Source organism: Heloderma suspectum, chromosome 3, assembly GCF_057233095.1.
Source record: "Heloderma suspectum isolate Gila_16-S chromosome 3, 16-S_ref, whole genome shotgun sequence".
In the NCBI taxonomy this organism is placed as follows: domain Eukaryota; kingdom Metazoa; phylum Chordata; class Lepidosauria; order Squamata; family Helodermatidae; genus Heloderma; species Heloderma suspectum.
In genome coordinates, this window is record NC_139460.1 from 237,388,851 (window position 1) to 237,404,280 (window position 15,430).

At 41.2% G+C, this 15,430-nt stretch overlaps 1 protein-coding gene across 1 annotated transcript; it reads left to right on the forward strand.

Annotated features, from left to right (window-relative positions):
• The first annotated feature begins 1,349 nt into the window (after positions 1-1,349).
• On the forward strand, positions 1,350-14,931 carry TEX36 (testis expressed 36). The gene is made up of 4 exons (XM_084841947.1): positions 1,350-1,510; positions 3,654-3,785; positions 13,967-14,044; positions 14,156-14,931. The coding sequence occupies exons 1-4, from the start codon at positions 1,460-1,462 to the stop codon at positions 14,213-14,215; spliced, it is 321 nt and encodes a 106-aa protein (XP_084698073.1). The 5' UTR covers positions 1,350-1,459; the 3' UTR covers positions 14,216-14,931.
• The last annotated feature ends 499 nt before the right edge of the window (positions 14,932-15,430 follow it).

A 15,430-nucleotide genomic window follows, 5' to 3' on the forward strand; every position in this document is an offset into this window, starting at 1 on the left:
ATCTTGTTTTTAATTTGGTTATGTCAGTGTGTGTATTCTTGTTAGCTGTTATGAAAACTTTTGTTGAAAAGTGGGGTAGAAATCTTTAAAATAAAATAAAATGAATAAGTATTCTTTAGGAAACATTGTGTGTCATTTATTTAATAATCAGTTTGAAATATAAAATCCTTATAGCACAATCCTAAGAATATTTACTAAGAAGTAAGACACACGGAGTTCAGTTGGATTAATTCTTAGGTGAGGGAGTTCAGGCCTGATAAGCATGTAGAATTTTAAGCACTATACAATCACAATTAGGATGCAACTAAAAACCAGCTTGTTGGAGGAAGTACCAACAGGTTCACTAGCTTTGGGACAATGTACAATTATAGCTCTTCGTAATGGTTTTCCTTGCTCATAAACAAGGACTACTGTCCTTGTTTAAGACAGTAGTCATAACTGTCTTAAACCTTATGACATAAAAATGCCTAATATATGTTTAATCTTATTATTGTTTCCAAGAGCTCAAACAGATAGTTAAAGGGATGATTCACAGACTAAAGTCCTGCTTTCAGCGTCTTGAAAGAAGGATGAGAACAGCAGAAAATAGTGCTTTACTCTCATGAACAGCTCTAAAATCAGAGCCACAAACTCAAAGAATTGCAGCTCCTCCAGCATGAGATATACATGTACATACACAGTGTGTGCATGTGATGGCAGGCAGGCAGACACAAGCTCATTAGTAGAAGAGACAAGTGACCTTGTCATAAGTAGACTATCTGCTCATAGGAGCAGGGTTGTCTATGTTTTACTGAAAACTTGCCACAGGCACATATAGCAAATGGGTCAGCAGTTATCTAGCAACATGCGTGCAGTTATCACACATGACTATACTTGGGTTTGCATGGGTAAACTGTTGCTGAGATGTGGCTGTTTCATTCAGACGCATGCACTTCGCCCTCTCCCTTCCTAGGACCAATGAAGGAGTATCTTCTTCACGGCCCTTACCTATAACAAAAAAGCGGCTCCCCCACTTCTGAAACTGTGGGAGAAACTCGTCGTTTCTCCCCCGCGTCCGTGCTGGCATAATGGATATCCCCCGCCACGAGCTTCAGTTTCCCATGTTGGCTATTCGAAGCCAACGCTACCCCTTAAAAGCAGGCAGCTCATGCCGAATGAGAAAAGAGGCTCTGCCATCCTCGGCCCTTTACTTGAACGATGTCGGACCTTCCCGCCTTTTCCTTAATCGCCAGGAGAGCTATGGGGGGCGCTTTCCCATCCCGCACGAGGCGGCGGGGAGACCCCGAGCTTAACACAGAAGAAATGCGCTAGGCAGCGGTGACCATGGCAACCAGAGCCGCCTCGGACTCAGGGGGAGGGCGGCTGGCGGAAGAGGGCTCCCTCGGGCTCCCTGGCGGGGCTGAGCTCCGCGCGACGAAAACAGGAGCCGGATCCAGAGTTCTGGGTCTGGCGGCAAAACATGCCCAAGGGGAGGCAGGCCAACCCCAGCACGGCTCGGGATGGTGCCTGGGTAAGGCGCGGCCCGCAGAGGGAGCCTCTGTGCAGCTACGTTAGTGGTAGCGCCTGGCTCGCCTCATGGGTTTGGCACGTGGGAGATCGCCTGAAAGAAGGGTGGGTGGGGGAGAACGGAATAGCTCAGCATCCCCCAATCTGGCGCCTCCCAGATGTGTTGGACTACAACTCCCAATATCCCTCAGTCATGCTGGCTGGGGGATGCTAAGAGTTGTAATCCAGCACACCTGAAGGGCACCAGGTTGGGGAAGGCTCGAATAGCGCGATGTCTAGGCTTGCTCCCTGTTCCTAAATTCGAAGAACGGTTCCTTATTTTTGTAACACTAAAGGAACAGTTAGCCACAATAATCCAATAACGCTATTTTCACCTTACACCTTGTTACAATTTCAAGAAGGGTTATCCAGCTAGCAACCTTACACCACATGCACCATATCAAACCTGTTACGCTAAAATGTTCGGGAAAACGATCACCACCCCCACTCTGCCCTGTTTCCAACCTCACAAAAGGAGAATCGTCACAGCCGGAATTGAGGGAAGGGCGTTGTCTGTTCTAATATGCCAAGAGTGTAATACCATCCATTTGATATGCCGAGAGCCTAATACCATCCACCAAAATTTAGTACAGGTCAACAAATAGGTATAAAGCAAGGTCCAGAAAGCCAAACCCACCTTCTTTAATTGGAAGTTGCATCCATTTCAGAGATAGTTGAGGTGGAGAGAAACACCCCCTCCTCCAAAAAAAGTAAGACAGAAAGCATTGAGTTTTTGGAAATACTTGCCAGGTGTAAGTACAGGAATCCCATGTATAACATAAATAATCTGTAGTATGATATTCATCTTTAGTGTGTTAATTTTACCCCACAAACTCAACTTTAACGATGCCCATCTATCTATATCTCTATTATATACCTCTATCTATATTAATCAACTTATTTAAATTTAGTTTAATCAATATATCTGTGAGAATAAGTATTCCCAAGTAGGAAATATACCTACTTTATCCATCGTAATAATATATCAATATATCTCTGCGAATAAGTATTCCCAAGTAGGTAATAAAATCTGGGCATCATCAAAATTGCCTGCTAACCAACACACTAAAAGATGTATTATTTCCAATTGGCATCAATTCAGACTTTGACCAAGTAATTGAATAAGCAGACAGCTCACCAAAAGTATGAATCAATTTAATCAAAGCTGGAATAGATGACTGGAGTTTTTAAATAAACAATAAAAGGTCATCAGCATTTTTATTATGAAAACAGTTCTTATTATTAGCTGAAGAGTTTATAATGTACACCAGAAACACTAGTTATATGGGTATTCAGCGGCCAATACATTTGGAATAATATGCAAGTCTCATCTATTGATTTTATATTACTAAAGCCTTCATTTGCTTTATTAAAAGCATGCTTAAGTTTCATGCACAAAGTAATATTTTCCTCTGGGAACATTTCCAGCATTATCCTCCGTACCCCAGCCCACCCAGTTTACTGATAATTTTCCTTCTTTATACTGTGTATTTAATTTGCTGCTCATTTTTTTCATTTTCTAAGAAAATGTCTCATTACCTTTGTCTCTACCAGCTGTAATACAATGAGCAGAAGCAGTGACTGTTATTGTTATGAAGTTCTAAACTGCTGTGCCAGTATACAAAAATGCACACAGCTTTAATATAGATTCTTTGGTTCATCTTGAAGTTGGTCAGGGCCTGTCCTTTAATATGCAGAGCACATCCTGCACAGTTTATGTCCTCAACTTCAGGATCTTTCCAGCAACATATGAATACTGCAATAACATTGAATAACCTGTTCCTTACTAAGACTACTCCCCCACTAACTTCAGTTGAACTATTTCCAGAACTGAACACGTTTGTCATTTATTATAAAATTCTTCTGAGGTCTACCATTTTCATCTATGTAATTATTTTATCAATATATCACAGAAAGTTTGAAAGTATGAATTACCGTTGTTGTTGTTTGTTAACTGAAGGTAGAGTGGGATCCTGCTTCTTAATGGAGCCTCTAGGTGATGCTGTAATACAAATAATAAAAAATATATAGTTTCTCACATCTACTTTTCATATTTTGAATAATGTTTTCTTTTTTGTTTATCTTTATCTTAATATTTTGTTTCATAGTTCGCACAGTCTGAAAAGCTGCAAATATATCCAGAATCTCTTACAGCCACTATGCAAAAACAGATACTAAATGCAGAAGCTACTCGTCAAATTGACAACAAATTGCCATTGATGTACAAAATTCGGGAGAAGGTAAGTAAATATTCTTGCATTCATTTGTGTCAGTTCAATTCATCACTTAATTCCTTGCTAGTATGATTATATGTTTGATAAAAATCAAAACTTGCTTCACATTTTAAACATTCTAAACCTACATTTATACCTACTGTATTTTGTCATATTATGTGCTTATTGCTATTACAGTATTTTTATTTTATTTATTTATTTCTATACTGCCCAATAGCTGAAGCTCTCTTGGAATTTCCCATTTGCGTGTACTAGTGTGCTTTTCTCCAGTTTACATGCTACAATAGTATTCTTGCTGTCAGCAAGATATAATAAAATTGCACCAATCGTATATAGGACTGCATTATATTTTGTTATTTTCCACATCCCTGTTCTTGGTCAGTACTTTATCTAAGCCTGTCAGAAACTGGCTTCTTATACATCATACCATGCTTTGGATCTAAAAGAGAAATAACTTATTAATAAATCTATATGTCAGAAGAATAGGAATTAAGACTACTTCCTTTAGGGCGCAATCCTATGCATGCTTAGACAGAAAAAAGCCCTACAACTCCTAGCATGCACCAACCAGCATGGGCATCTGAGGCATGCTGGGAGTTGTAGGACTTTTTTCTGTCTAAACATGCATAGGATTGCACCCTTAGTGTCTGAATGTTTTAGGAATGATTTGTATAATATTATGTTTGTTGTATTTGAGATTTTTAAAAACAAATATGCAGGTTGAGCATAGGTGGAGGCACAGGTTAAACACTCCCAACAGTCAGTCAAATCCCATGTCCCACATCTCTAGAGAGACACACCACTGCATCCTCTGATGCTGTTAGCTTACAGATCTGCCCCAAACCCAACTCAGTTCTCTCTCACACACTTGAAAACTGCAGACACACACAAAGACCTAGATTACCTCATCCATTGCCGGGGGTGGGGGTGTGAAAGGTATGCCTGCTACCCACTTCTCTGATATGTTATTCCTATTTAGAATATTCAGCAAATTCTGCTAATTGATTCTGCTTAGAAAAAAAAGGATGTACTCATTGTGACTTCTCTTGATTTTTTCTCATCTGTTATGTTGGAAGAGGTGATATATCTCTTCATTTAGTTTCTAGTCATATGAAATCATTAGTAAAATCATATTGATTTAAAGCTGGAGTAATCTGAGAATAATAGCCATACTGAATAAGACCAATGGCCCTCTTAATTTTGTTTGCTTTCCAGTGTATCCATTCTGTATTCTTCACAGCATGAGTGGGAAACTACTTTTGATTGGCAGCCTGGATGACACTCACCCTCTGTGGGCCACATGACACCAAGAGGCACGACTTTACCGCACCCCTTGATGTCATTTGATTCCCATCTAAAGTGTTGGCTCCTGACGGCACTTTGGCTGGGAGGTGCCTATGGAAGGAGCCCATGTTTCTGTAGACCAGATGGGGAACCTCAGCAGGCTAGATTAGACCCATGGGCCGGAGATTTCCTATTCCTGATTTACAGAATGGACAAATATGAAGAGTTAAAACCAATACCTTGAATTGCACCTGGAAAGCAATTGGTAAGCATCGTCGGTCTTTCAAGACAGACATAATATGGTCCCAATACCATATTAGCCGAGCTGCTAATTTTGTACCAAGTGAAGCTTCTGGATGCTCTTCATGGCTAGCCCCATGTAGAGTGCATTGCAATAGTTAAAACATCATGTAACTAAGGCATGGATGACTGTTGCCAAGTCAGACTGAATTAGGAAGGGCACACCTAGCGTAATTGTGCAAACACACACTTTGTCAGCACTGCCACCTGAAATACAGCACCACCAAGTGCACCGTAGTATCAAGGAGCACTCCAAGCAACGGACCTGATCCTTCATGGGGAGCACAAGCCCTTCAGGAACAGGTTGAATCCCAATCCTCAAGTCAGGCTTTCTGCTGATCAACAACACCTCCATCTTCTCTGAGTTTAACCTCAGCTTGTTGTTAATAGTCATCTAGCCCATTTTCGAACCTAGGCAACATTAAAGGGTTCCGATTGTTTCCTTGGTCTTAGGTGACAAAGAGCAATAGAGTTGAATATCAGCATATTGCTGGTACCTTATTCCGAAGCTCTGAATGACCTCTCCCAGCAGGATATTTCATGTAAATATCAAATAATATAGGGGACAAGGAAGAAGCCTGTGGGACACCATAGGCCACCAGCCAACAGTAATTCCCCAGCACCACCTTCTGGGCACAACCCAACAGAAAGGATTGGAACCACTGCAAAATGCCACCCCCAAGACCCAGTCCTGCCAGGCAGTCCAGAAGAATGGTATTGAAAGCTGCCAAGAGGTCCAGGCGAACTAATCCGGTTACACTTCCCCAACCCAGTTCCTGGCATAGGTCATCCATTAAGGCAACTAAAGAGGTCTCAGTCCCATATCACTGATGTCATCAGATGGCATGCTCCTGGTGGTTCCATGTGGACCTATGGCCCGATTGCAGTCCACCCAGAGAAGAGCCTTCAGTGTGGTAGCTCCCTTTCTGTGGAACTCCATGCCTCTGGAAGTCAGGCAGGCACCGACATTGTGTTGTTTTCGGCACCTCCTGAAAACATCTTTATTTCAAAAAGCTTTCCTTGATTGACCAGCCACGGTTTTTATTAGTATTCTGTTTTTTAAAAAACTTTTTATATAGTGTTTTATTCTATTTATCTTTTATTGTTCACTGCTTCAGAATCTCTTTAGATGTGGAACAGTATATAAATGTTGTAAATAAATAAATATCCAAGCTGAAAGCCCAATTGAAATGGGTCCAGATAATCAGTATCATCCTTGTTTTAAGAACAGAGGTAAATATCACTCCACAGTAGAGTGATTTAGCTAAGCAAGAAGGTTATAACCCAGAGGTTTTTATTTCCTACTGTTCAAGCAGCCATACATACTGGCTGCATTTGGACAATCAATGGGGGGAAGCAATGCATCATCCATTGTTTCGCCTGCCCCCAGATGTGCTGGTCACACGACTGGGATTACCCTAATTACCCTTCACATCGCAGGTTGCTGTGTTGTCCAAACCCTGCTCACGGTGCAGGCATACTGACCTTTCACCAACCCTACAACCCATGGCTTGCAGTAGGGGTTGTAGGATGGGTGAAAAGTCACTACGCCCATGCCATGTGCTGGGTTCGGATGTCACGGCAACCCCAACGCGGTGCCAGTAATTAGGGCAATCCCAGTCGCGCAGGGGCAGAGGTAACAACCAACACTGTATTGTTTCCCCTACTGATCATCCAAACCCAGCCATTGTGAGGACAGTGGCATCCTGCAGAAAGGAAGAATGGGCAAATTAAATTAAACTGAATTAACAGTTCAAGTGAATATGGCCTTGGTCAACTTCATGTCTTATGGTAGAAAATTTCACAGGGAAGATGTTTTTTACGTGGATAAGTTTTGTTTTCAACCTGTTATATGTTACATTTTATTGGATAAATTCTTACTCTGGTATTTGCTGAGCTCACAATAATTGCAAGCCAATTTTAGACCTTGTTTCGAATAGAGCAAGAGGCTAAAGATTTGTAGGGGGACAGCAGATTTATACTTCCTTGTAAACCAGCTAGATTGCTAACTGGGCCTGGCTGTTGTGATCATATTATGCCAGTACTTCTCCATCTGCACTGTTTGCCAGTACATTTCTGAGCCCAATTCAAAGTGCTAGTTTTATCCTTTAAAGCTCTAAATGGTTTGGGGCCAGGTTACCTGAAGGAACTCTTATCCCATATTTACCTACCTGGTCATTAAGATCATCGGCTGAGACCGTTCTTCAGGTGCTCCTGACAAATGAGGCAAGGTGGGTGGCTACAACAGAGAGGGCCTCTTCAGTGGTGGCTCAGCGTTTGTGGAATGTTCTCCCCAGCTGACACGTTACGGTCTTTTCAGTGCCAGGTGAAGACGTTTTTATTCTCCCAGGCATTTTAAGAACTGCTTTTAGTACTCTGTTCTACTGCTGGTTTTATGATGTTATGGTTTTATTCTTTTCTGCTGGTTTTATAGTGGTTTTAGTCTGTGCTGTTTTTATTTTTGTTTTAATATTTGTACTGTATATTTTTATTGTATTATACATCACCCAGAGAACTTTGGTTACTGGGTGGTTTAAAAGTACAGTAAATAAATGAAATAAATCTGTCATTTTGGCTACTAATTAAAAGAGGCTGTTAAGCCATTGGGCTACTATGGTTTTATCTGTCTTTAATTGGTACAATATCTCTTTATTTGTGTTGTTTCCCCTGTTGAGAAATATTCCAAAAGTATGTATGGTCCTTTTTATGATAGAGTAAAACAGGCATGTCAGAATGAGCAAAATGCCATTAGGTGGTATATGATGTCATAAAAACACAGTGTGAGAGAGTTTTCTTAACTTCAACAATTTTTGAATAACTGCTGGAGAAGGCTTTTGTTCAGTTTAAAAGAAATCGGACACTGACTGTAGGCAACAGCTGACTGTCTCTCATCTCTCCCTGTGAGGGACCACTCTAGCTGTGAGATTAATTAACTTGCTTAGAGGGAGCATTACTGTATTTCCTTAGTTGTATCTCATTGTTCTTACTTTCATTGCAGTCTCAAAAGTGGTTTCAAGTATAGCTAAATTGTTAGTGAATTCGCTACATACATAAGCTGGGATCCAAAGAACTACAGAGCTACTTCATATGCCCAAGGGGGATCTGCACTTGTATTTTTTGAAAAACAACCCCCTCCTTCACACAGCAAACAGCTTTTAAAACTGAGGGGATTTTCAAAAGTCCCCTGGCAAGCCCCAACACAACCCAGCAAGCATCCATTATCAAAATCAGGGTTATAACTTGCAGGGAGGCGCTGGTTTTCAGGAGATATTCAAGGGATGAAACAGGCCAGACGATGGCTAGAGCACAAGTGGTGTAAGACTCACTGTGAAGCCAATCGAACACAAGTAAGAGTACATAATTGTGCCTATGTTGTGGCAGTGAGGGAAGCAAAGAAGGTGTCCTCGAGTAGCCACCCAACAGGGCTATTCCAGGTAGTATGGGGGTTATTAACAACTACCCTAGTGAATAGTATGTTGGAATCCTCGGAGGCCTGTCGTAACAATTTTGCAAGAAATTTCAAGAATAAAATTGCCTGTCTTCATATCGATCTTAATGCTGCTATTATAACAGGTCTTGGTGAGGTGTCCAGTTTTCTGGGATCTGTTCCAACTGTTTCAGCCTGAGGATGCAGACAAGACACTTGCATCAGTTCAACAAACTATATGCCCTCTTGACCCTTGCCCATCATGGCTGATTCAAGCTAGCCAAGCAGAGTTGACCGGATGGGTCCAGGGAGTGATAATGCATCACAGCATAAGGGAGCGGGGCCTACTGCTCTTAAAAAGGCTGTGGTGCAACCACTTCTGAAAAAGCCTTTCCTGGATCCAGAGATTTATAACAACCATAGCCCAGTCACTAATACCCCCTATCGGGGCAAGGTACTTGATAGGGTGGTGGCAAACCAGCTGCATATATTCTTGGAGGATAGTATACTGATTATCTAGACCTATTCCAGTCTGGATTCCAGCCTAGATATGGGACAGACTTGGCCTTGGTCGCCCTGATGGATGACCTTTATTGGGAGCAGCACAAAGGGAGTGTGACCTTGTTACTCTTAGTCTCTCAGCAGCTTTTGATACCACTGACCATGGTATCCTCCTGGATGGTCTCTGTGGCTTGGGAATTGGGCACACTGTTTTACAGTGTTTCCACTCGTATCTGCACGGTAGGGTCCAGAGAGTAGCATTGGGTGGCTGTACCTCGGTCCCCTGGCAGTTATGCTGTGGGGTTTCACAAGGTATCATTTGCCTCCAGTGCTATTTAACATATATATGAAGCTGTTGCGTGTAGTCATTAGGAGTTTGGGGGCAAGGTGTCACCAGTATGCTGATGACACTGAGCTCTATTTCTTCATTACATCTGCATCAGGAGAGGCCGTGCATGACCTGGACCGGTGCTTAGACGCAATGGTGGGCTGGATGAGGGCCAGTAAGCTGAAGCTGAATCCCGATAAGACAGAGGCACTGTGGGTAAGTGGTTCCTGGGTCTGGGAATTAGGCAGTTTACCTGTTCTGGATGGGGTTGCACTCCCCATGAAAGAATGGGTACACGGTTTGGGGATGTTCCTAGATTTATCATTGTCATTAGAAGCCCAAGTAACTTTTGTAGCACAGAGCACCTTTTATCAACTTTGGTTGGTCTGTCAACTGCACTTATTCCTGGACAGAGATATCTTAACCACTGTAATCCATGCACTGGTAATCTCAAGACTGGACTACTATAATGCTCTCTATGTGGGGCTGCCCTTGAGGCTGGTTTGGAAGATGCAAGTAAAGCAGAATGCTGCAGCGAGGCTATTGAATGGATTACCTTGCCATGTGCATGTAACACCTGTGCTGAAAGAACTGCACTTCCTGCCAGTTTGCTACTGAGCCAGGTTCAAGGTATTTTTATTGACATATAAAGCCCTAAACAACTTAAGACCAGGTTACCTGAAATATCATCTCCCCATATAGACCTGCTAGACCACTAAGATCTTGCTGTCTTTGCCACACCTTGCAGAGTCCTTTATGGCAACAACACAGCAACAGCCCTTCTCTGTGTTGGCACCCTCTTTCTGGAATGACCTCCCCTCTGCAATATGTCAGGCACCAATGATCACTATGGTTCATTGATTATATAGTTCAATGATTACTAAAAACTAATTTGTTTACCTAGCTTTTCCCAACCATTAACTTATCTAAATACTGTTATGCTTTTAATAATGTATTGTTTTGTATTATGTTGTGAACTGCTTTGAGATTTTTAAAAGGGGAGGTGGTATTTAAAACGTTTATAAATAAATAAAGGCTAGGAGACACAGTCTTTCCCTTTCTCTGAAAGAAATCCACTTCAGGTTTTTCTTCTTTCCCCACAGTTGTGCCTGGGTCTTTTTTTCTTTTCTTTTTTCTTAAAGAGCTTCTAGAGTTCATGCAAAACTTGCGTTTTTTTTTCCTGATCTGGAAAGTGGGAGTGAAAAGAGGGAAGTCAACTGCAAGCAGGGCTGTGGGATGGAGAAGGACCACAGAGCTAGAGGGAAGAAAGCAGACACTAAACAGAGGGGAAATTGCCCTCTGACTTCTCACATCAGCCAACCAATTTACAAAGCAAACTTCCTGCTGTTCTTAAAAAAAAATACTTGCAATTGGAATGAAGTGGCAGGAACTTGTTGACTGGAAGATATTTGGAAGGAATATATTCTCAGGGTGAAGGAAGGGCTCCTTGTCTTTAGGAAGAGGATAGTACTGGGGGAGGGAAGCAAAAGAGCCGGGGCGGGTGGGGGGAGCAGCTTTCCTCATGGAGAGGGAGAGAAACTAAAACATAATACTGAGCAGCATCAGGGAGAAACTGAAAATGGTGCAGCTCACCCCCACAACTAGCCCACCAATCAGTTCTGCAGTATTCCCAGAAAGGAAAAGGAGGAAACCTAGAGATCAGACTCTCAGCTAAAAATCTACTCCAGGTTTTTCTGACAGCCTAATTTAACTGCTGCAATGCAATATTCCTCACTGAGCATTGTTGATGGCCAACATCAGATACATTCTCCCCCCTGGCCTGTTGTCCTGGGTTTGTTGAAGGCTGGATATCTGGAAACTCAGAGATGAGGACTTAATCCTGCTATTTCCACAGTCTCCAGTCTTATCAATTACAGCAGCTTTTCTCAGGCCTTCCTATTTCCTTGTCCACAAATTCAGTTTCCTACTTTAAATGAACAGGAGCTGAAGCTCAGACAACATGGTGCAGTACTCACTTGGCAGCACAAGGCATCCCATTTAAGAGACCTACTTGAGAAGAAGAATTAATACTTTAATTATGGTTAGGATCAGGGTCCCACTTAAGATGGCCATTTATAAATCATTAAAGAGGAAACATATCAACCAAAAAGAGGACAATAGAGGACACCAATCAGCATAAAATTTTCATTTGCTGATTTATATTAAGGTCAAATTTAGAAATAATAATTATAATTTAAACAGAAATACAGTGCAACTCTCCATAGTGTGGGAGACTGACCAGCTGACTTGTGTGCCTGCCTGCTCAGTCTGCTGCCCAGGTGTTCACTGTTGATGGGCAAATCCAAGGCCTTCTGATGGCTCTTTATCTTTAAACCAGACTTGGACTGACAGCACTTCAAATAGTGGATGCCTTCAAAATAGAGGGCAGTCCTCTGACCACTTCAAATGGAGGACTGTTGTCTGTAAATGAGGACACATGGCCACCCTAGGTACCTAGAGTGGTGAGGAAGACAGACTACAAAAACCTTCAGTTGTTTCCAGAAAGCTGCTGGTGGAACAACTGTATGGACCAGGTTCTAGTTCTATCAACCTACTGGGCAGGCTGCTGTTCAGCACTTGGCTCTCTGAGTTGAGATAATCTTGCTGGCAGAACTAAACAACTCCCCTGCTGGTCAGTACTCTAGCTGCCAGGCCTCTGACTCTCACAAGTCCTTGCTGGCTTGGCTGCATTGCTCCCTTGCCTTATCCTGAAAGTCCGGGAATGGGTCACTATAGATAGGATAATAATTGATTTCACAATCCACAAGGATTCCTGCAGACTGCAGTTTGAATCCTGTGGCAGTTCAAACACAGACAGCAGCACTTTACATGCCAGGTAAAAAGTCAAGGCTACAGAGGGAAGGACAGAGTGCTAATATAATCACAACTGCCAGTTAGTTCCATAGAATGGTAGTTAAGAGGCGGCAACAACCCTCTAAGGAGAAAGAAGAGCACTACTACACAACGAAGGAAGAACACTACGACAGCATGTTCACAGGTGACAGCGACACGACCTGCCTGAAAGCTCAGTGGGAAAGATATATGCAATGGGAAACAGAAGATATGGGTTCTGCTGAAATGTTAAAATGATTTTTACAAGTCAAAGCTTGCTTTTGGGGGATCCTGCCAGCAAAGAATAAAAATACTTAGAAATAAACTGTATTAGTTACTTTGGAAATTAATAATGCAAACTAGCTGTGCCCCTTCAGCCACTCATGATAGATTTCTGAGAGGGGTTTTGGACAAGACAAATTATATCTCCTGATTTATTCTGCATTTAGACTTTTAGATCCTCAAATTAAAGATTTTGAAGCAGAGGGCTACACTTCTTGGCTATTTGGTCTCCTCTAACTCTGTTGTTATAAATCAACAGTGCAATCCTATGCACGTCTCTGGGTAAGTAAGTCCCAGTGGGACTTACTCCCAGGCAAGTGTTATAGGATTGCAGCCTAAGACTCTGAACTTATAAATATCTTGTTCTATATTTGCATTTTGTTAGGGCTTGGGGAAGGGGTTGGCTTTCATTTCACAGGATCACAGAAAACCTTAGAGACTAGTTTTCCTTGCTTTTGCTTAATATAAGAAACCAGAACTTGGCAGCTAAAACTAATAAAATTTAACATGTGTCCACATGCTTTCTAGATTTGGGACATGGCCATTTTAAATATATAGTCTGTAATTTGATATAATATATAGCATCTTCTCAGTGGGTGGCACTTAGCTCATAAATCTCAGGTTGACTCAATTATGACTTTCCTTTGGAAGTCCAGCTTTTATTAGCTATGGACTCAGTAGTAAGTCACTAAAAGAAATCTTGATCTTTTTCTAATAATTTGTGCCCATATAAATAAAGTTTATCTGATTCAAAGGTTTGGGTGCTTGTGTAAGTGTGTAAGATGATTGGGAGATATTACATTATCTTATGTATTGAAGTAAAATGTAGACAATTTGTATTCCAGCAGGCTGAGCTGAGGGAGAGCAGGGCCATTCCACCAGCTCTGTTGAAAGGCCTCCCTCTTGAAAGTGCCTCCTCCCTCAACTGTCACCACCAGCAGCTAGTCCAGCAGGCTGAGCTGACAAAGATGAGGGAGAGCAGAGCCATTCCACCAGCCCTGAAAAAAAAAATCCCCTCTTCCCTCCCCATTCCTTTTCCCTCGAGTGTCATGACCTTTTAGACTGTAAGCCTGTGGTTAGGGATTGTCTTGTTTAATTGATTATATGTAAGCTGCTCTGCAAGCCTTTTTGGTTGTGGAGCAGCACAAAATACTTCAAAAATAAATACATACATACATAAAACTATTCTGTACTAACAGAACATTTACAAATAAATATCTTTTTCTTTTTTAGAAACCAGTAAACACATTTCCATTTTCAGTCCATGACAACAGACATTGCTTATTGAATGTAGGAGAATATTTAGATTCTGTAAGTATTCAGTTTTGTTATTTTTTAAAAGAATAAACTAGTTCTAGTTGGTTCTTTCTGTTAAGGTCTTGTATCTCTTGTAAATGACTAGATTCATTCTCCCTTTTGTAGTATCCATATCCAAATGATAGCAGAACTGATGGAAACAAAAAGTGTGAAAAGCAAAATTGATGACCAACAGATTCAGATTATTGGAATGACTTGTCTGAGAACCTGACACTTTTGAAAGATTGTAGATAAAACATAGCAAGTTTGATGCCATGGCAAATCTCTGTTTCTTGATGCAAGGCTAATGTATGACTCTTACACTAGTTTTTATATATGTAGATTATTTAATGTTTATTTAATAGATCCAACTGTAGACAAGGTTTTACTCTAATAAATTTGTATTTTGCCAATCCACAAAATTTGAGGTAGATTAGAGGCCCCTTAATACAGATCTTAAAAGTGTACAGAAATTTGTATAACATGAATAGCAATACATGCTGGCTTTTATGAAGTACATAGCCATCTAGTTTTACATTCATCCAGATTCCAAATGTTCTCTAATATATGCCCTGCAGGTAATGAAGTACCTATCACGGCTGCTTCACATATTTGAGTTGTTATTTGAGTAGAAGCATTAAAAAAGTGTGTGTTCTTGCATCTATTCCATAATGATTCCATCATGAGTAGGGCAACTACACATCTTTTTTCAGCTTATAATTGGCCTTGGCTCCTTGATGCATGTTTTCTGTGATGTACATGGTTCTTCTGCAGGTAGGTTGCTGTGTACTTGGTTCTGCTGTATATTAGATGAGAATAAGATCTTCAGAAATTAATTGTTTGCAGACTGTTATCAAGCTGCTCTCCCAGATGTTTTAATAAAACCTTTTCTGATGGTTCTGTAATATAGTAGATATCATTAGCTAACTTAAACAATGGAATGATCCTGAAGTATTTTTTCCACTTCTTTTAGGGGCTAGGACTAAGGAAATTTCAACAAGACAAATGTCAACACAAATCGCAAAACTACATTTTTTTGGCCCATGAACCCATTCCAGGCAGTACTAGCCACCGTACCATTTATCAAACTTCATTTGTCCAATATCCAAATACTGAGAAGCCCTTTCTGGGTCGATTTCCCAAAAGCCATGTGAATAGGTCCATTGCTTTAAATTCTGCAGCTGAGAATGACTGCCTGTGGTTTTCAAAATGCCATTTAGCTCCAGTTGAGCCTGATAGAAGGTCTGTCTCGGAGCCTGAGCAACTTTTACCAGCTGCTGAACAAGTGATAGAATGTAGAGAGGATACTAAAGTACATTCATGTGAGGAGGATACTAACGCACACTCCAATTTGGATTTACAATAAGATTTTTAAGATTAGCAAATGCTACCTTCATCATC

Coding starts and splice junctions, on each gene's coding strand:
- TEX36 (XM_084841947.1), top strand. CDS start 1,460: ATGCCCAAGGGGAGGCAGGCCAACCCCAGCACGGCTCGGGATGGTGCC. Junction 1,511..3,653: donor CGGCTCGGGATGGTGCCTGG/GTAAGGCGCGGC, acceptor TTTGTTTCATAG/TTCGCACAGTCTGAAAAGCT. Junction 3,786..13,966: donor TGTACAAAATTCGGGAGAAG/GTAAGTAAATAT, acceptor TTTCTTTTTTAG/AAACCAGTAAACACATTTCC.